Here is a 22,028-nt window from a genome sequence, read left to right on the forward strand (position 1 = left end):
GCCATGCTCCTCCTCTACTTTGAAGTCTCCAATGATAAAGTCCTAACTCCTTGGCAAAGCAGCACCTTTTAGGCATTCAATGCTCACTTAATGATAACGTGTACCTCTTACTTTCCAGCTAGACTGTAAACAACTTGAAGGAAGAAACCTTTATAGTTTTGGCTAACATGTTTAATGAATTACTGATTTAGCTGGGCTCAAACCTAAAGTCTTGAACAGACTGCTAAACTCATCTATCTTTGTCCCCCTCTTCACATCACAGGTCCTTTTTCTGCGCTCTGACTGTTAAATTTACTAACTGCTCGCTATTGTTTATGATAGCTATTGAATAAACACTATACTGAGAATACTTTGTATATATTGTTTAATCCCAACAACCTTATGAAGTGGGCATTTTTATCCCTATTTCACAGATAAGGAATTAGAAGTTCAAGGAAGTTACCTAACTTTGAGCAAGTTACAGAACGAAGGATGGAGCTGGGACTGGAGTCTGTATCAGGCTGTAATTAAGTACAGTAATGATATTGGCTCTGTTTCCTACAAGTCTTTCATCTATTATTACAGGCTGAGTTTCCTTCCAATTTCCTTAAATACCAGGTGTTTTTCTACCCCCTGGGTCCTTGGACAACATCTCAGTCCGTTGTCACGTTAAAACTGCTCTCCTAATGAGCTCTTGCCGAAGCACTCCAGTGGGAGGCATCCTAAGCATTCACTCCGCAGGGAGTTTGTCACGTCACCTGCCTCCTGCTCATAAACAGCCCAATTCAGCTTCATAACAATTGGTTCTCAGAGTGCGGTCCCCGAGACCCTTTCAAGGTGCAGAGGGTCAAAACTATTTTCATAATAATTGTAAGATGCTTCCTTGGATTCTTCTAGTGGTTTTTGTTCTTTCAGTGTTGGACATTTGTAATAATGGTGTGAAAGCAATGGTGGGACAAACTGCTGCACCTTAGGAGGAAGCAAAGCAGTGGCAGTAAACTGTCGCAGCGCACCTCACTGTACTCTTCTCTGCCACACTCTCGCAGTAAAACAAATGCCAGTTTCACTTAAGAATATCCTTGATGAGGCAGCACAAGCAAATTATCAAATCTCAATCATTGAGTACATGTCTTTTCATACTATATGATGAAACAGTAAATATTCATAAAACACTTGTGCTGCGCACCAAAGAATGATGGTTGTCTCAGGGAAAAGCCTTGTGTAATTGCTTGAGTTGGAGGTTGGACTAGCTGCTTTTTTCATGGAACACACTTTCGAATGGAAAGAATGACTAACAGACAAACTACAGCTATTCCGATTTGGGTATCTGGCAGACATTTTCTTGAAAATAAATGAAGTGGGACTGTCATTTCAAAGACAACAACTAACAGTATTTACTGCTAATGGTAAAATGAGAGTTTTAAAGAAGAAATCGTAATTGTGAAGAGTTTGTGTTCACCATAATAGGTTCGAGAGTTTACATGACTTTTCTGATGAGATCAGTGGTGATAGTAATTATTTGCAGCCTTGTAACACTTTTTCTGTTTTCCCACTGTTCTGGTATTTTAATATGTTACTCTTCCCCATTAAGACTGTAAGGTTTATGAAGGCAGGAAGTACTTAATACTTGTTTGTGTCCTCTTTAAAACCTAGAACTGAATTACACAAAGAATAATCATGGGGTAAATATCTGTTGACTACCTTGTTATTCCAACTCCTGATATTAGTTAAAATGTGTGTGTGTATGTAGCATATCTGTATCAAACTAAGTTCATAACTATCCCAGACTCCCAGTGACTCTCTGTCAGGGTTCTTTAGTTCACTTTTTCTTCAAATAACTTACTCAAATTTTTTCTTAAATTAGCTTTCTTTGACAAATGCAAAACCAAGTTATTTGCTGCAAAATCAATCCAAATAATCAAAATAAACAATTCATTCTTTTAACAAACATTTAATGACCATATATAGCTCAAAAGCAGGAGTTGACAAACTACGGCCTGTGGGCCAAATCCAGCACACCATCTAGTTTTATAAATAAAGTTTTATTGGAGCACAGCCATGTCCGTTCATTTACGTATTGTCTATGGTGGCTTTTCCACCATAGCAGCAGAGTTGTGCCAGAGTAGTTGTGAAAGAGACCACATGGCCCACAAAACTGAAAATACTTGCTATCTAATCCCTTATAGAAAAACTTTGCTGACCCCTATCTTAGAGCATGAATCTCTCAAAAAATGCTTACATTTCTTTTTAAATTACATAGAAGATGATGTATTTTGCACCAAAATATACTTATTTTAAAAAACAAAACAAAAACAAAACAACAACAACAAAAAGAATTCTGTCACTAAAACACTCAAGAACCTTCAAAGAAAATCCTGAAGAAACTGAAATAATCCCCCAGGAGGTTCACGTTCGAGCTCTTCTGTTCAAGATTTCATTATGACCTTTATCCAGGGTTACCTACCAAAGTAAAATATCTATTACCACCAAAAATATACTACGAATCAGGCTGGGCAAGGTTAAGACATCTAGAGGCCATCCAGTAAAAGATAATGGGTGACTTCTGCTGCTGGTCATGAATGAATACCGGTATGGAACTGGCCTTGCTGCCATGAACAACAAGAAAGCTGGACAAAATGCGAAACGACTGCTTTCAGACAGCAGGACAATAGGCAGAGCAGAACTGTGATTCTGCAAAAAGGAAACAACAAGATAAGTCCTGCAATTGCCCTCCTCCCTGTGCAAGGGAGGAGGATCCAAGCAGAGCACAGCAGTCTTGAAGGATTGAGGCGACAGAGACTGGAGTTCAGAGAGGCTGAGGCAGCAAGGGTTTGCAAGTCAGAGCACTGGGAGGGAGCTATGCAGAGAAAGCACTCCGGGAATCCACACAGGGATCCCCTCTAGTCTGATGGTGAATCAGCTGCTGAGGAACAACTGCTGGGAGCTGTAAAGTGAACAATTCTCATTATTCACACAGGACTAGAAGACATTCAAATTCCATCCAGCAGAGAAGTGCTCTCTCACCGGACCCTCAGGGCAATCAACAGAGACTCCAGAAGGGCCAAGCTTTGTAACAAGGCTAAATTAGCCCGAAAGTAAAGCTACACCAGACCTGCCCTAACAAAGCTTAACAACAAGCCTGGAAAGGAATGGCCTAATCCACAAATTACTTAGCTGCCTGCTAAAACAAACGTCAACACTCTTCAAAGGAAGAGGACAAAATCCAAAAACTCAACAACATAATACACACAATGTCCATGTGAAGAAGCAGCAATAGACAGAGAGGATGGAATTAGCAAAGATATTAAAACAGCTATTATAAATATGCTTCATATACTCAAGAATACAGAGAAAAACAGCATAATAAAGAGAGAACTAGAAGACAGAAATAAGATTCCATTTAATTCTTTTTTATGTTTTCTAGAGCTGAAAAATACAATATCTGAAATTAAAAATTTACTGGATAGACTTAACAGCAGATTAGACACTGGAGAAGATAAGACTAATGAACTTGAAGACAGAGCAATAGAAACTATTCAAACAGAAGCCAGAAAAAAAAGACTGGAAAAAAACCACCTGAGCTCTCAGTGACTTAAAGGACAATGTTAAGCAGTCTAACGTACATATAACTGGTGCCCCAGAAGCAGAAGAGAAGGAAAAGACAGGAAAAGTATTTGATGAAATAGTAGCAGAAATTTTTTCAAATTTGATCAAAACTATAAGCCCACAAATCAACAAAGCTCAAAGAACACCAGACAGAATAAACAAAGAAAATCACACCACGGCACATTACAGATTGCTGAAAACCAATGATACTAAAAAGAAAAAGAGATTACGTTGCTCCCCTACCTCCATATGTAAAATAAAATAAAAATAATTCTAATCCAAAGTAAGCAAATAACATCTTTCCAGTTCTGATCAAAAAATTTTGGTCAAGTTCATCAAAGCCAAACTTTTGTCATTTTTGTAAGGGCCTTCCTTTGCCAGCAACCCTAGTCTAAGCTTAGTCTGTCTATTGGATAATCAAGCATGAACAAAATAAAGTTAAATTACTGGAAAATAACTTTATCATCATGCATTTATGTACTGTACAGTTCACAAATGCCTCATACTTTTGATTGTATGCTCCTTAAGGTCAGGACCTTCACATTTAGCCTGTAAATCTCTAGTGTGGTTTCTAGCAGCACTTAAGTGTTTGAACACACATGAATGAGTCACTCTCTTTTCATCCCCAGTACATCACAATGTGGTATGTAGAACAAGGTGAGAAAACAGATGCCCAGAGGGATTAAATGATTGCTCCAAGGATATTCACAAGGTGAGCAGTATCTCACATCCTAGAGTAATGCCACCACACAGGATTACCTCAAAATAGATACAAAAGAAATAAGTTTTAATTATTACTTACTCTGAGTTTCCACAAGGTCCAAAGCAACATTAGAAGCTGTTTCCATTCCAGAACTAATGTAGGATTGGAAGTTCTTCAAGGAGGAGAGAGCAGATTCTACACCACTGAAGGATATAAAACCAGTTGAACCTGAACTGGAACCGGAACGCCCTGGCATCTTGAAATTATTACCTAAGTTTTCAAGCACAGTGAAATAAGATTTATGAGTCAGAATAATAACTGCATGGGAAAATAAAACTGCTGTAAACATCCATATGAATGTATGCAATATCCCACACATGCCACACTGTTAGCTACATTCTATATCCCTTGAGAGGATACTAAAGCATTGTGCCATCATCTGGACCACCAAACACAGATGCACTCAACAGATGGGGAAGGTAAGTGTCTTCATTTTTTAAAGGAGGGAGAATACCCTCTTCCAAAAGATTTCTTGATCCCCTAAGAATTCAACAACAGCACAGTTCTTAAAACATAAATGTGTTAAAAAAAAAGTAGACCACTCATATGATGCATTTTTCTAAAAAATGAAAATAGTAACAATAAGATAGTAAAATAAGGGAGGATTCTGAAAACCTGTAATTTTTAATTTATCTAACATATATGCATATTGAATTCAGAAAACTAAAAAATATTTATTCCTGACAATTCCTCTGGGTTCTAAGAGATTTACAGATTTGGTGAGATCCCAGTTTCTGTTTCAGTAAAAGCAGAATTTCTCTATAAACTCGTATCTTCTGGTATCTGATCCACTATAACAGTTTCAGTTCTTATCTTCATATTAAACACTCCCTAATCTATATCTTCAACCACCAATTCTTTAAGCTTTGGACGACTTATGGAAAGCTGTCTACAAAAAAGACGTCTTTGCTTAATTCAGAAACCACCTGAAATTCAATCCACTGAAACCAACTAGAAAAGTGGAGAGAATTTACACAAGCTTATAGGGATGGGAAGGCTGTATGGTAGCAGAAAGAAGGTATTAGACACAGCATGAATTCAGGCTCTGCCACTTTACCACTGAGTGACCATGGGCTGACTGCTTAGACCTCTCTGAACCTCAGGTTTACTGTCTCTAAAACGGGAAGGACTATCACAGTGTGGTCTAACACACAGTACACAATTAATTAGCATTAGGACTTGCCCTCCTGCCCTTCCTTTCTTACATGGGAAACTGTCTAGTATCTCTGGCATTTCCATCCTCTCTGTTGCCACCCACTTTTATCTCACACCTGGACAACTATGGTAGTTTCTCAATTATCGGTCCTTTTTAATTAGAGTCATTCATTTATTCAACAAATAGGTATTGAGTGCCTTACCATGTCAATCATTAGACTCACTAAAAAAGACACAGGGTAGGGCCAGCCCCATGGCCGAGTGGTTAAGTTGATGCGCTCCGCCTTGGTGGCCCAGGGCTTTGCTGATTTGGACCCCGGGCATGGACCTATTACTGCTCAACAGGCCATGCTGAGGCAGCGTCCCACATAGCACAACCAGAAGGACCTACAACTAGAATATACAGCTATGTACTGGGGGGCTTTGGGGAAAAGAAGAAAAATGGAAAGGAAAAAAAAAAGATTGGCAACAGATGTTAGCTCAGGTGCCAATCTTTAAAAAAAAAAAAAAAAAGGCACAGGGCACACAAAGGGAAGGGCACAGAAAAGATGTCCACGATGCTGATTTCTATTTTTGAGGTGCCAGTCTATTACAGACAAACAGCCACAATACACTCTTCTTCAATTCAAATCATTCAGTTGACAAACGTTCAGTAAGTATGTCTTGGAGCATAATGTAGAGGATCTTAAGTACAGAATCAGTCCAGCTGGATCTGCGGGGGGTGGGAGAGAAGGGTCAATGGGACTTTTAGCTTTATCTGTTTTTTAAAATTTATCTTAAAAATCAGGAACTGAAACAAACATGGCAAAATGCTACAGATGTTAAAATTGGGATGATGGAACAAGATTCCCATTATGTTATTTACTGGGACTTTCTGTGATGTTAAACTTCCACCCCAAAAGAGAGGGAAAAAAAATATGACTACAAATACAAATGAGAAACCAATGATGACTTTTAAACATTTGCATTTTGGCGAAAGAGAGTGTTTATTTACAATCTCATTTTATTACACCAAACAAGCTGAAACAGTTTACACAACATAAATACAAACATACGCAATAAGATGGGAGATAAATAAATGCAGAGAAATCAGGATCAAAAAACAAATTAAAGGGGAAACCAAGTACAGAAGAAAATCTTTACTATAAGTGTAACACAAATTTGGCTATGAGCTTCCTGACAATCAAAGCAAAAAGTGAAAGCTACAGAATCTTCTTTCTCCATAAAGAAAAAGTACACCAGGAACTCAGGAAAAATACTCATTGCCATGGCAATCAAGGCAGTGTCGATCATCATATATAAGATGATAAAACTCATACTGAAAAATATCCTCAATAATATCCATACAATAAATGCAACAGTAAGCTTCGTAGGACTGCTTCTTAGACCATTCCTCAGAGAAGCTAAAGACAGGACATTTGTGGCAGATACCAGGTCAGTGCCCACCAAAGCCATTTCCTCTTCAACCTGGTTATACAGCTAGACCACAGTTCAGAGCCTTCCCTGCAGTAAGCTGTGGCATACGACTGAATTCAAGACGATGAAATATGAGCCATTTCCGGATCCAGTCCCTAGAAACTACACACTCGTTCCCATTTGATAGCTTGAAATAGGCAAGCACAATGACCTCTCACACAGTTTAGATGCTCTAAACTGAAGCTGGAGAGTCACTGGAATCCTACATCACTACCTGGCAGAAAACTGCCCACCAATCAGGCTCCACGCATTAAAGAAATAAAAACTTCAATTGTGCAAAGCCACTTAGATTTGGAGGTTTACCTGTTACAGCACTCAAAAAAACACAGTCCTTCAAGGATCAAATCATACGGTTCAAGCACTCAGTTTTCTAGTCAGTCTTGATTCTAGTTAAGTCTAAACTGCATAGAGCGGCACTGTCCAGGAGAACTTTCTGCCGTGATAAAAACGTTCTATAATCTGCATTGCCTAATATGGAAGCCACTAGGCACACGTGGCTATCGATTACCCAAAATGTGGTTATCGTGACTGAGGAATTGAGTTTTAAATTTTATTTAATGTTAACCCATTTAAATCTAAATAGCCACATGTGCCCACTGGCTACTGCATTGGACAGCATGATTCTAGAGACACAATTATCGAAGTAAACTATATATATGAGCCATGGGGTAAGCAAGAAGGGGCAAAGTCACAGTATAAACAGGACGTATCTTCCTGGAATATCAATTTTACTTAAAGATAACACGAACCACGTTTAAATGAAAACAAACATTAGCTACATTATGAGTAAGTTGTGGAGACAATATAGAGTAGGGTTTAAACTACCGGACTACCCAAGTTGAAAGCCTGATTTGGCCACTTAAGTAGCTGAATGACTTTAGGCAAATTATTTAACCTCTCAATGCTTCACTTCTCCCTTCTGTAAAATGAGGATGATGCCCTGCCTAACTCAAGGACTACTACCAGGATTGAATGAGTTAATACACATATATAACAAAACATGAAGAATAATGCCCAGCACATAAATCCTAAAAATAAGAGCAAATATCACCATCAACTTTGTCACTGTAATACTGTGAGTAGCAATACAGAGTAGTGCTTAAGAGAATGGACACTAGACACACAGGCCTAAAAATTCCATCCTCTCCATGCCACTTAAAACTGCATGGCCCTGCTTAAGTTGCTTAACTTCTCCACCTGCAGTTTGCTCCTGGGTAATATGGAGATGATAATATTTATCTCAGAGCATTATTGGAGGGATAAATTAAATTGTGTAGTTTTCTCAAACTTGTCTGATCTTAAGAATCGGTTGAAATACTTACCAAAAATACAGATTTATGGGTATTATCTCAGACCTACTGAATCATAGACTCTAATGGACACTCTGAGGAAACTGTATTTTTATGAAGCACCCCAGATGATTTTAGGATCAAACAAGTATGGAGAACACTGAAATAATTGTGTCCCCCCAAAATTCATCTGTTGAGGTCCCTAACCCCCAATGTGATGGTATTTGCAAATGGGGCCTTTCGGGGATAGTCAGATTTAGATGAGGTTATGAGGATGGAGCCCTCATAATGGGATTGGTCTCCTGATCAGAAGAGAAAGAGTCACAAGAGCTCTCTTTCCACCATCGGACAGAGCAAGAAGGCAGCCATCTACAAACCAGAAAGAGAGCCTTCACCAGCTTTCAACCATACCAGCACCTTGCTCTCAGACTTCTAGTCTCCAAAACTATGAGAAATAAATTTCTGTTTAAGCCACCAGTCTATGGTATTTATTTAATAGCAGCCCAAGCTGACTAAGACACAATGTATATAAGGATTAATACAATCCCAGATAAATGGAAAGTGTCTACCACATGGTTCCTATCCCGATTATTTGAATTCATAATTCACATTACTCCAATGAAACTTAACACTTGCAGAGAGCTAGGGAAAACGTGGTCCTTCCCTTCTGTAATTCTGGAGCATTTCAAGGGAAAAGGTTCAGGTGAAAAGCAAAGAGAATGTATTGGGCAGAAAGATGGAGTAGACACACTTTTCCCTATTTCTCCCACAAAGTATAGCTAAGTACATAAGTCACAGGACAGCCCCCACAACAAAGAATTATCTGGTCTGAAATGTCAATAGTGGAGTGGTTGAGAAACCCGAGTTTAAATCAACCTCCTCTTGGAGCCCTCCCAGGTAGCAATGATCGCGTTGTTCCCTGTACCTATTGTCTCCAAGAAAGTTTAAAACAAGGTTATGCATTTCTTGAGTTTGTCCCTAGCATATTATTTTGCCTCCCCTAACAGGCCTTGCCTTAGGCCATCTAAGCTACTGTAATAAAATACCACAAATTAGGTGGCTTATAAACAACGGAAATTTATTTCTCACATTCTGAAGACTAGAAGTCCAAGATAAATGCAGCAGCATGGTGGAGTTTTGGTGAAGGGCCTCTTCCTGGCCCCCACTTCGGCTCTGTCTTCACATGATAGAAGGGGTAAAGGATCTCTGCAGAGTCTCTTTTATAAGGGCACTAACCCCATTCATGAGAGCTCCACCCTCATGACCTAGGCACCTCCCAAAGGCCCCACCTCCTAATACCACCACACTGGCATTAGGATTTCAACATATGAATTGAAGGCATACAAACATTTAGACCGCGGCAGGTCTGTAAGATTCTCTGTAGGCAGGACCAACTATTGGCTAATACCAAAATACTTCTCCACTGTTCCTTCCTCTCATCTTTCTGTACAGCACAGTGGTAGGCAGAGAGCAAACGATTTATAGACTCTATGATGACCTTCCTTAAATCCATAGCAGCTCGTACAAGTTTAGCCAGAGCTGTATCTCCCTTTTCAAGATGCAAGAATACATCTTTCTTTATGAAGCCTTCCCTTATCCATACAAGCAATTGCTTGTTCCCTCCCTCATGCTACCACTATTCCTCTCTCTCTCACGTACACACTTCCATTACAAAACTCAATAGAATTCATCACAACTATTTGCTCACATGTCTGCCACTCCTTCACTCTGGGAGCGACTTAAACTAGAACTCTGACATACTCTACAGCACATAAAACAGCTCCTCACACAAAACAGACGATCAATAAAGCCCTGGCCAGAGTTACAACAGTAACAACCACCACCATTTCTAGGTCCCCCACGGTGGGCCATAACTGGTGCCCCAGAGCTTCCATCTCATTGTCGCTAATCCTCACAGTCATTTACACACGAGAAAAGGAACCTGAGGCCCAAAGAGTTTATTTAAACGACAAGCCCAAGGCCCTGCTTTTAAAGACAGTCCAAACCAGATTTATTTGGATCAAGAATTCGTGATCTTTTCCCCACACCTTTAGGGCTGAAGGATGAGGACACGGCGTCTCGGAGAGGGAGGTAAACTGCACCAGCCTCACTGCTGTGGTGTGAAAAGAACCAGGACCGTAAGCTCGACAGACTCCAGCTTAGGGCACCCGCGGAGCGCCCGAGACGGAGACGACACCTCCCGCCACCCTCCCCATCGCCATGCCCGGCCTCTGCCTTACCTGGAGGCCAGACCTTGCTCCGTTCGGCTGCACCCTGACCGCCCACACTGAGACCCCCACTCCTCGCTTAACTTCCTGCCCCTGTCGCTGAAACTGCGAGCGCGGGCTCTGACGTCATCAGCCGTTGCCCGCGAGAGGTCACATGACGCCCCGCCCTGCTCTCCGCCCCTTTGGTCATGTGACGGCCGGGGGAGCCAGGGGCGGAAGCCGGGTTCTGGCCGGCTCACGATCCCGGGCTGGAGGTAGAAGGAGACCCCTGCGGAGCGGGAAGGGTGGGGACTCGGGGGCTGACCCCGCGCGCGATCGCCGGCCTTGCGCTTGCGCCCTGGCGCGGCCCGGGTGACAGGTGAGTCCGGGCGGGGTGCGCTCGCCCACTCCTTTCACATCACTCTCCCCTCCCCCGTCCCGGGGCTGGGCCGCGCTGGCCCCGCGGGCATCTGCCGCTTGGGGTGGGGTCTGGATGGGGGAGCCTGGCAGGGAGGACTGAGGGACTTCTGGGGCTGGGGCTGCAGTCCAGGCTCTTCATCTCCACTTAGATGGAAATAATTTTCCACGCCACTTTGGCGCTTTAGGAAGGCATGTTCAGATGCTTGGCCCGCATCTGATCCTTCCAAGTCTCCAGGAGCAATGCTGTGTGGACCTTCGTGTTCCTCCGTTTACTCTCGAGAAAACGGAGTGGTTAGTGAGCGCTTTTACATTCTGACGGACCTGGGTTTTCATTCGAGTTCTGCCGTGGGCTTTGAGTTTGAGGAAGTCATTGCTCTTCTCTGCACCTTAATTCCCTCACCTTTGACGTGCTGGTGCCAAAGTCCTTTGCATTTCGAAAAAATGTTCTGAGGGTCCTGATTTGACTATGGTCTCATAGTAAAAAGAAAAAAAAACACCTCACAGAGCCCATAAGGGAACAGGGTCTCCTGATTCCAAGTGCACGGAGCTCCCTCCCATAGAGGTGATGGGGGTGAGAGTGGGTGGGAGAGGTTTTACTGCCTCTGCCCCCAACGAGGAACACCTTCCGGTTTTCCTTGTCTTTCCCAGGATTCATGAATCAGATTATAGTGACTCATTTCAGAACTTTTCTGGAAAAGAGATGCTGGTCACTTTTATCTTGATCAACAATCATTATATTTTGTTCCTGCTAATGGATTTGTGGAGGCCAGTGCTTCCTTCTTTATGGAACTGAGGTTTTATGAAAGGATAAAAATAGACCCATCTTCTTCTGACGTCTGAGTCGGGTAAACAGTGGTTTGTCCCAGGACAACTTATTTCCTTCCGAATTTGGTTCTGTACTCATTGGGTAATTGGTGTAATGGTGCCATGCTTCATTCTTGAAAGCATATTGTCCTTGGTCCAGGATTACTTTCCAAACTGAAAACCACAATTCCATACCAAATTCTTGAAAATAAAGATATGGCCGCTTTTCTGGATGCCTTGTAAAAGAAAATTAGGAAATGGAGGTCTCTGGCTTCATTTTATGCCAAGAAGTAATACAGCCTATATTGAAAAAATTGGTCTTTATGAATTTTCTTCATCTCTAGCACCAAGAGGACCTCTAGGAGGAAGATTTAATATAGCTTCTTCAGTGTTTATTTGCACCTCATTTTAGAGTGATTTTTTTTAAAGCTCAGCTCAGTCTTACTACCTTCTGTAAAGCCACCCACCTCTGAGATTGCAGCAACATGATTAAGCATCTTTAATGATGGTTCTTAGATTCTGTTCCTTAGGGCTAGTTTTTCTGCCAACAGTGGGGCTATTTATCAAATACTCTAGCCAAATAATATTTTGAAAGTTTCCCTCAGTGTAACTCTAGGGTAAGGATTTAAGGATTAAAATAAGAGATGGACACACCAAAGTCTTGACTTATATTATCGGAGATCTAAGCTTCCCTGACCTGAGCATGCAGGTGCTGAGTGTATCTGTCCGTCTGTTTGTTGCGGAAGAAGGCAGGTAACGTTGCATTGCTTTAAGCTGTTTCCTCCAGGGCCCCATTGTCTGTCCTATACTGGTATCTAAAATCTGGAAGCAGTTAGACCTGTTAATCATAGCTTGCCCTCCTCTCAGCTGAGTCTAGGGTTTCATCCTGCTGAGACCTGGGTTAGTTTGGTGGTCTTCAGAGGACCTCAGCAGGTGGCTTTTTAGCCTATTGTTTGTTATTTTTCCCCTTTTCTTCTCCCACTTTCCAAGCCAAATGAGATCAATGGAAAAAATGGAATGAAATTATCTGAAATTTAGCCTGTTAGAGATCAATGTGGCAAGCATCACAGGGAAAACTAAGAACTTGTTAATTTATGCCTTAATGTGTTTTATAGCATACCTTCATTAGAGAGAGTTCTAGACAACTGTAGTGGCTTCTCAGCCCCTGTCAGACCCAACCCCATCACCTCCCTTGACCTCTGCTTCTATCCCTTGCTCACTCTGCACCAGCCACATCAGCCACTTTGCTATTCCCTAAGTGCATCTGGCACATGTCTGCCCTGGGGTCTTTGCACTTACTTGTAACCTCTGCCTGGAATGCCTTTCTCCAAGATCATTATCTACTATAAAATAGCAAACTACCCAAAAACCTAGTGGCTTAAGACAATAAACATCTATTATCTTATAGTTTCTGTGATTAGAAATCAGGGGTATAGTTTAGCTGGGTCCCTTTGGCTCAGGGTCTCTTGGGAGGTTGCAGTCAAGCTGCGAACAGGAGCTGTTGTCTTACCTGAAGACTCAACTGGGGTTTTGGGGATCCATTTTCAAGCTTACTCGAGTGGTTTTTGGCAGGCTTCTGCATCCCTTGTCACATGGGCTCCTTCATAGGGCTCTCTCACAACGAGACAACTTGCTTCCCCCAGGACAAACAAGCTAGAGAGGGTGCCCAAGCCAGAAGTCACAGTCTTTTTGCAATCTAATCTTGGAAGTGATATCTTTCACGTGTGCCATATCCTGTCCTTAGAAGGGAGTCAGTAAGGCACACTCAAGGGAAGGGGCCTACACAGGGCACGAATAAGGAGGTGGAGGAGGTGGAGGTCATCGGGGGCCAGCTTAGGTCCTACTGACCACACTCAGGTGCCCCTGCTTCTTGCTCCCTCACTTCCTTCTGACCCCTGCTCAAATATAATCTTATCAGAGAGGCTTGCACAAACTACTCTGTGTACAAGAGCACACACTCCATCCCTTTGTCCTGCTTTTTCTTCACAGCAATTACCGCAGCCTGATATATAACAAGTTTGTTTCTCTCTCTCCCACTCCAAATAGCATGTGGCTTCATGAGAGCAGGGTCTTTAGTTCTGTTCACTGTGTGATATCCTCAGGTCCTAAAACAGCACTCAGCACATAGTAGGCACTGGGCAAGTATTTGTTGAATAAATGAATCTGTGTCTTTAGGAATGCTTTCACCGGCAAATAATCGAAAACCCAGTTATCAGTGGGCAAACCAGAAAAACAGTTCATTGAACAAGGATTACAGAGGTAGGTAGTCCCACAGTTGAATCAGCAGATCAGTAACATCAACAAGAATTTAGATTCTTTCTGTCTTTCCACACCACAATCTGTAGGTTCTGGGCTATTTTTTTTTTCTCTTAGGCTTCTCACCTAATGGTCTCAGGGTGGCTACTGCAGCTTCAGGCATGAAATGTTCGTTGAACCACATTTAAAGGCAAGAAAAAGGGATAGCCAGGCCAAAGAGAGAAATTTCTCTTCACGTGCCTTTCTCCTTGTAGCAGGAGGAAAAAAATATTTCCTAGAAGCTCTACCATAGACTTCCTCTTATATTTCATTGGTCAAAACTGAGTCACATGTCTAAGCTAGCTCCAGGGGAGGTGGGAAAGTAAGGATCTGACTATTTGGTCCTCTATAGTAAGAACGGAGGAGGAGGGTAGGAATTGTAGAGCCAACAGTTGCTGCCGTCACATCGCAGTAAATTAAGACATTTCTAAATATTGAATTAATGATAGAGACTTCCAAAAGGAAAGAAGAAAACCCTTAAGGGTCACACAAAGTTTCCGGGTAATAGATAACTACACTAGGTAGTTCATAGCGTGAGTGAACTTTAAAAATAGGTGACAAACCTTGAGGAATGCTTTGCTGTGGCTGCAAAGGAAACCTTCTCCTGTCCTGAGTCTTTCTACTTTCTAGTTTTATGTACAGTGAAGTCCTCATTATTTTATCGTTCATTATTGGAGTTCCTGTAGCTAGGAGATTACATATGAAAGCATAAGTTGGCATTGACGTAAAAATTTTAGTGAGCTGACCATTTGTGAGATTGGTCGTCGTTCAGATACTCCTGTCGATAAAGAAGATGTGGTATATATACATAATGGAATACTACTCAGCCATAAGAAATGATGAAATCTGGCCATTTGTGACAACATGGGGAGAGAAGTGCAAAAAAGCTAACGAAACAATTAACACTTCAAAGATAATGACTTGAAAAACAATTGAGAGAGGACTTTCCCCATCATTTGGGGAAATGAATGATGCCTTGAAATTTTTTTGCAAAAATTACTTTTTAAAGATGATACTGTGAAAGTCCACTATGAAGTATAAAATACTGTATTACCAAAAAATCACAATTTGATGAAATCAACTTTGACTCATTCTTGATGTGTCCGTTGAATTAGTACCTAGTTGTTACAGTTTTACTCTAAATTTCATTAAGTGTAAAACTTACTTTCAGAAGTTTTAAGTATATTGTTTCAAGATACATTCCTAATTAGGACTTTTCCAGTGCGCAGTATGAAATGCTTGTCCTCACTTAGGAATCACTCTGTAGCGTTTCTCGGGCATGTATTAGCCTTGATAACAAGGACGTCCTTTACTTGACATATGAGAAAAACATTTTTAAAGCTTGTTCCTTCACCTAATTCAAGTAGATCTTAGGACATAGTTATCTTTTCCCAAAGGCGAAACAAATGACACAGTTCTGATATGGAAAATTTAATAATCAGTGCCCAATTTAGGGCATGTTGGATCCACACATGCCCAATGATTCCTTCTTCCAAGCTCAGAGATCAGCTACATCGGGTCTTTTCTCATGGAGGGAAGTAAATAAAGGGTTGAGAAAGAAGCCAAAAGTGTTAATTTAGCAAAGTTCCTCCACACGGAAAACATGGAGAGTGGCAAATAAATGCCCCCCCGCCCCATATCAGAACTCATTCTTTTTAACTTTTTTTTTTTAGTGAGTTCGGGAGAAAAATATTGTATATGTGTTTCACATGCTTCCTTAAGAAATAGAGGTTTTCTTTTTTCTTTGTTTTGGATGCAGGTTTTTTAATGGAGCAGCCAATCTATCAGCAGACCTGCTTTCATCTAATGATTTACAGACCCCAGCTCTGAAGCCAGTTAAGCATTCCACCTGCAGGCGTGGGGTAGTTGGTCATCCTCACGATGTTGGACTTCCTGGCTGACAACAACCTTTGTGGCCAAGCCATCCTAAGGATTGTTTCCTGTGGCAATGCCATCATTGCTGAACTTTTGAGGCTCTCTGAATTTATTCCTGCTGTATTCAGGTTAAAAGACCGAGCTGATCAACAGAAATATGGAGATATCATATTTGATTTCAGCTATTTTAAGGTAATCCTCCTCTCCAGCATTTTTATGGCTGTCTTTTCTACAAAAGCATGCTTTCTCTGGGAACCATGAGACTCTGAGAGGTTAAATAATTATGGAGAGAGGGTTAAAGAGGAAACCAAATTTCATATCAGCTAACTAACTTGGAAATAATATAAAGATGTTATGTGGAGGCCCTAATACAATAGAATCAAATTAAAAAAAGATAACTTTGGTATAATATATTTCACATCAGAGTACCCCACACTTAAAAGCATGCTAATCATGATTGCAAGTCAAACTCATTTCTTTCAAAGAGATTTTATATCCAGGCTTCTGTTATCTTCATTACTTTCTGTTGCTCTGCTTTCAATTTTTGATATCTCTTTAAAGGCATAAGAACAAATTTTGAAAAGACTATTTATAAATTGTTACCAACAAGTATGCTTTTGTTGACGTTTCACATAAATGTGTTTTTCTTCTTAGGGTCCAGAGTTATGGGAAAGCAAACTGGAAGCTAAGCCAGAGCTACAGGATTTAGATGAAGAATTTCGTGAAAACAACATAGAAATTGTGACCAGATTTTATTTAGCATTTCAAAGTGTGCATAAATATATTGTAGACTTGAACAGGTATTGACTAATTTAGTAATAGCTTATTCTGATAGAAAATAGTGGAGAGGGAAAAGGGACATACTGGAACATGTACCACTTCTTGAGTTACTGCAAAATTTACGAGCTTATACCGTGCATAATTGTCTTTCCCTTCCTGTGGTGGTAGTCATCTTGAGTATTTTAGAGTGTTAGTATAACTTCCTGTTCTTGTGAAGTATGATAATACTCTTGGTTTATGCTAAGTGGTATGGCTCTCAGTCCTGTAGTTTGTGATCACATTCTAGTATATTTTATATGAGAAGTGAAAAAAAAGGAACTTATTTTTGTAGCACTGGTGACCATAGCCTTCCTTCTTATCCCTAAGCATGCAATATTCTCTTCTTTCCAGCCCTTAAGAATTCATTACTCATTAGCTGTTAAACTAACTATTCCATATTCTTATGCCATCACTCATATTTGCAATTCATAAATCAGGACGAGGGAATATTCCTTTCACTCAGAATAACCATAAATATCAGCCTGTGCTCCTGATCACTATGAATTCCAGCTTACAAGGCTATTCTTAAGAACATGAAGGGCCACAAACTATTTGAAGGCCAGAATGTCTGCTATCTTGCTTTATCTTTTAAAAATCTTTACTTTCCTTCTTCAAAGATGTTAAAGTTTTCATTGTCAATGAATAGCTTGCTCTGGGGTTTTATTTCTAGATATCTAGATGATCTCAATGAAGGTGTTTATATTCAGCACACCTTAGAAACTGTGCTCCTGAATGAAGATGGAAAACAACTTCTGGTAAGAATAGTGACCATTTAAAAGAGAAACGCAAGAATGTCAAACTTAGCGACACTTTTTTTCCTGTAACGCACAACAAATGCATACAAGGTTGGTTGTTGTTAGTGCCGTAGAGTTGATTCCAACTCCTATCAACCTTGTGTACAGCAGAGTGGAACCCTGCCCGGTCTTTTTGCACCATCCTCTCACCTTCTGGTGCTATATCAGACAATGTTCTGCTGCTATTCATAGAGTTTTCCTCGCCAATGTTTTTAGAAGAGGGTGGCCAGGTCCTTCTTCCTGGTCTGTCTTAGTCTGGAAGCTCCGCTGAAACCTGTCCACCATGGGTGACCCTGCTGATATTTGAGATATCAAGGCATAGCTTTCAGCATCACAGAAAAACGCAGCCACCACAGTATGACAACTGACAGATGGATGGTGTGATTCTCTGACCAGGAAACAAACCCAGCTGTTGCAGTGAGAGAATCTTAACCACCAGGCCACCAGGGCTGGCTACATAGAGTACCCTTCTTTAAAGAGAAGCAAAATGAGCTGATAATTATCTTCTAGCTGGCAGGTCTATATCTGAATTTAGCACATAGTTGACTTCAAGCAGAATTACAAGTGAATAAAGATTATGTGGAGGGGCCAGCCAGGTCGCACAACAGTTAAGTTCGCCCCTTCTGCTTCCATGGCCCGGGGTTTGCCAATTGGGATCCCAGCTGCGAACATGGCACCGCATGTCAGGCCATGCTGTGGTAGGCGTCCCACATATAAAGTAGAGGAAGATGGGCACAGATGTTAGCTCAGAGCCAGTCTTCCTCAGCAAAAAGAGGAGGATTAGTGGCAGATGTTAGCTCACAGCTAATCTTCCTCAAAAAAAAAGATTGTGGAGACTAATCCTCCTTAGTGTAAGAATCCTGTCTTCTTTATCTTTTGCATCCCAAACATCTAGCCTGGTACTAGTACATAGTGATAACTTAAGAAATGTTTGTTAAATAAGTGAATGACTTTATGACGAAGAGGTATTCATAATATTGGGATTCCATTTTGGTGTCTTAAGCAAAATACCAAAAATAGGCCAACTGAAAGATAATCACTATGAATTAAAATTTATCTCGCATAAACTTTTCAAAATCCGTTCTCCACAGAAGGTGAGAGCCCTTTGGGGAAACCTTGCGTTCTCCTTGTAATATAAAGCTTTTGGGAGGAATGGGAGCAACATAATCTTTTTAACCATTTTCAGCTTTGCTCCATCAGAACGCGAACACCGAATTTGGCCGTTATCTTTTTCTCTTTGTAGTGTGAAGCGCTGTACTTGTATGGAGTTATGCTGCTGGTCATCGACCAGAAGATTGACGGAGAAGTCAGAGAGAGAATGTTGGTTTCTTACTATCGATACAGGTATCCCTGGGCTAGGACCCTCCAAAAGCACTGCTCTTGGTAAAATGCAGTGTAGGTTTCCATACTACTTTGATTGTGAACAGCAGCAGTATGATCTAGAATGCAAAAGTATTAGATTCTTATCTCTCCTGAACATAATGTAGAAATATAACAATCACTCTATATTTTATATCATCATCATAGTAGCTTGTATACCATATAATCTGTGTATTATATATAAAATAATATGCAGATTATAGATTATTAGAGAGATACAGATTATCATGTCCATGATGGTATCAGTTTTTCAAAAAAGGATTCTGAACTTTCTTGACCTTAAAGTTAAATTTGGGAATTTCGAAAGTCTAATGAATGTTCTTTTTTCTTTTTTGTTTTTTCATTTTGTTTTTGTTTTAAGTTTTCAAATATCACCCCTTGACAGATGTAAGGAAATGAAGGACTTTCTTGTTGTCATTTTCAAGTTGATGACTTTGAAAAGTTATCACTCATGGTCAGGTTGAAAGTGAATTCTCACCCATATTTATATAGAGACAAAGATAAAACAAACAACAGCACACGTCACAATCGTGTATTACGTATGTCTGTACAGGGCTGTGACTCTCCAAGAAGCAGAGTCTCTTTTTTTTTGGAAGTATAATTGACATACAGTATCCTTTTAGTTTCAAGTGTACATCATAGCAATTTGATATTTATTTAAAGTAAGGTCTTAAAAAACAGAATCCACCTTAACTAACTCTCTAATTCTAGTACCTAGCACATAGGTTTCAATTTGTTGAATTAATGAGTCAAAGTGGATATGAGATCAGTGTCAGAAATCATCAAGATTCAGGGAAGGTACAGTCAGTAAACAGGAGTCAATTCGGAGCTTTGGCTAAAGACGTGGGGACTAGAATTAACGTTTTCAAGCTTACAAATTAAGACAAAATAAATAGGGCAAACAGGCAGATCCTCAACAGAGAGGGGATTGCTGGGGACATTATGTTTTCACTGACACCTGGTACTGCTGTCTCCTCAGCAGTAAATTAATCTAAGGCTCCTCAACTAGCCTGTTTCCTTTCAGCTTTATCAGGATATGAGGAGAGTGTCCACCAGCAGGCATCATTCATTCACATCACTTTGACCACGAGCTGTTTTTACATCCATGTTTTTAAAAACGAACTTTGCATGGCCTTGCCTATATGTCTGAAGGTACCTGGGAAAACAAAAACAATAATAACATAAAGAAGATAAAAAGTATGCTTATAAAACCCAGCCTTGACAATCAAGCTTTGTCCCTTTGTCAAGCCCAGCTTTGACAATAGCTAATTCATTAGAAGTGAGAATCCATTATTGCAGTGACACTGAAGTGTTACAAGTCAGGATTGTGGTAAAGGAGATTCTTACATCAAATAGGAGGTCATCTTCAAGTCTAAGATACTTTGAGTCTCTTTGAGAGATTACTAATTCAGACCACCCTGAAAATCACAAATGTTTTGATGAAATCTCTGTAGAAGGTGACACCTTGCCAAGAAAAACCAGTTGGTATATATCCCACTTTAAGTTGACATGAGTTTTTTAAGTTATTATTTAATTTATGAAACAGTGCAGGTTCACATTCTTTATCCACAATTCGGAAATCCAAACAGCTCTGAAAAAACTATATGCATATACGCACATGCACATATGCACACAAGAGTAACTCCTTTGGCAGCAAAACCAGGTCTGCCCTGAAGTCATTTGAAGTCAAAACCTGATCAGAGCAGACATGAAACTGTAGATGGTTTTTATTTATCTCTCTTGTGTCAATATTCATACATTTTACTGCAGAAATATTAACATGTGTTGATCATGGAATGCTAACTGAGACCCTGCTCGAGTATTTTTCGTATATGACTGATGCATCATATTACTTTCTTATATTTGAAAAATGGTGCATTCTGAAACAAACCCAGCCTCAAGGATTTTGGAAAAGGGATTGTGGACCTTTATGTAAAACTGTACATACATATAAGAACCCATCTTATAAGTTTGCCATATTATAAGAAGCTTTTTAAAAATGTTATTTTGAATCTTAAGGATATAAACTGACCCACAGTCATATCTAAAACTATATAAAGTCAAGTCACGATGAAATTCCTCTGCTGTGTTGGACTTTTGAGTTTCTAATATGTGTGAATTGTTTGGTCCTTTATTTCCATTTTGAACATGGCTCAGTGCTGCCCGATCCTCTGCTGATTCAAATATGGATGATATTTGTAAGCTGCTTCGAAGTACAGGTTATTCCAGCCAACCAGGAGCCAAAAGACCACCCAACTATCCCGAGAGTTATTTCCAGAGAGTGCCTATCAACGAATCCTTCATCAACATGGTTATTGGTCGACTAAGATCTGATGATATTTACAACCAGGTGGGGACTAAATCTATCAAGATCTTAGTGGTTTAAGAGACTGATTTCACTTTCCCCCTCAATTACTCCTTCCCTCCCGTCTTCCTCAAAAGAGTGAAAGCAGCTAAAAACTATTTAAAACCTTTTGAGCTGTGCTACGGGATGGTGATGAAAGAGGGATATTAATTTGGGCAGGATTAGAGGTTTCAGGGAGGAGATGGGATCGGAGCTATATTTGGAAAGAAGATGCTTTCTTTTAGTCATTCATTTAAGAAATAGTTATCAAGTATGTGTTAGGTACCCGTCCATGGGCTAGGTGCTGGGGATCCATGCTGATGAAGGCAGCCCACAGTTCCTGCCCTTAATGAGCTTGTAGCTGAGGAAAGAAGGCAGACAATTAAAGGAATTACAGGAAAGCAGGATGAGTGTTACCTTAGGGGAAGCCTGGGGTGCATGGAGCATATAACAGGGGCAGCAAGATTGCAACAGGTGACAAAAGGGACATAAGGGCAGTTCAAAAGGGGCAGAATGAGCAGGGCTGTAAAGACCCTGCAGCATTTGAAAGTTGTCTCAGTGTCCTCAACAGTATGTATATCATTCACTTACTTAAAAGGGTAGCAAAGAAGATTACCACTTTTGACTTGATTGTCCTGAAGAAAACATAATTTTATGTATTATATGTATTTCTCTTACTGGAAGAGAGTAAAGAGTTGGACCTATGGTAACTGGATATCATTTATCACAGAGCACCCCTGCTCTGTACAGTTCCTTAGGTAGCCTGTTAGATTTTTGTATGAATATGTTAAGTGTAAATGAAAGAGTTTTGTGTTTTGTTTA

At 40.4% G+C, this 22,028-nt stretch overlaps 2 protein-coding genes across 2 annotated transcripts in view; one reads left to right on the top strand and one right to left on the bottom strand.

Moving 5' to 3' along the window:
- NSMCE2 (NSE2 (MMS21) homolog, SMC5-SMC6 complex SUMO ligase) overlaps positions 1–10,627 on the bottom strand; it is a 225,959-nt gene extending 215,332 nt beyond the window's left edge. The window contains exons 1-2 of the mRNA XM_046642352.1: positions 10,509–10,627; positions 4,388–4,558 (exon numbers count right to left, since the gene is read on the bottom strand). Coding sequence (XP_046498308.1) covers positions 4,388–4,544 — 157 coding nt within the window. The 5' untranslated portion in view covers positions 4,545–4,558; positions 10,509–10,627. The remainder of the gene's footprint in view (positions 1–4,387; positions 4,559–10,508) is intronic.
- Positions 10,628–10,719: 92 nt separating this feature from the next.
- Positions 10,720–22,028, top strand: part of WASHC5 (WASH complex subunit 5) — a 58,570-nt gene continuing 47,261 nt past the window's right edge. Inside the window, exons 1-6 of the mRNA XM_046642346.1 lie at positions 10,720–10,856; positions 15,755–16,061; positions 16,524–16,669; positions 17,359–17,443; positions 18,726–18,826; positions 21,020–21,212. Coding sequence (XP_046498302.1) covers positions 15,876–16,061; positions 16,524–16,669; positions 17,359–17,443; positions 18,726–18,826; positions 21,020–21,212 — 711 coding nt within the window. The 5' untranslated portion in view covers positions 10,720–10,856; positions 15,755–15,875. The remainder of the gene's footprint in view (positions 10,857–15,754; positions 16,062–16,523; positions 16,670–17,358; positions 17,444–18,725; positions 18,827–21,019; positions 21,213–22,028) is intronic.

The sequence above is a fragment of the Equus quagga genome, chromosome 16 (assembly GCF_021613505.1).
Source record: "Equus quagga isolate Etosha38 chromosome 16, UCLA_HA_Equagga_1.0, whole genome shotgun sequence".
NCBI classification, from domain to species: Eukaryota; Metazoa; Chordata; class Mammalia; order Perissodactyla; family Equidae; genus Equus; species Equus quagga.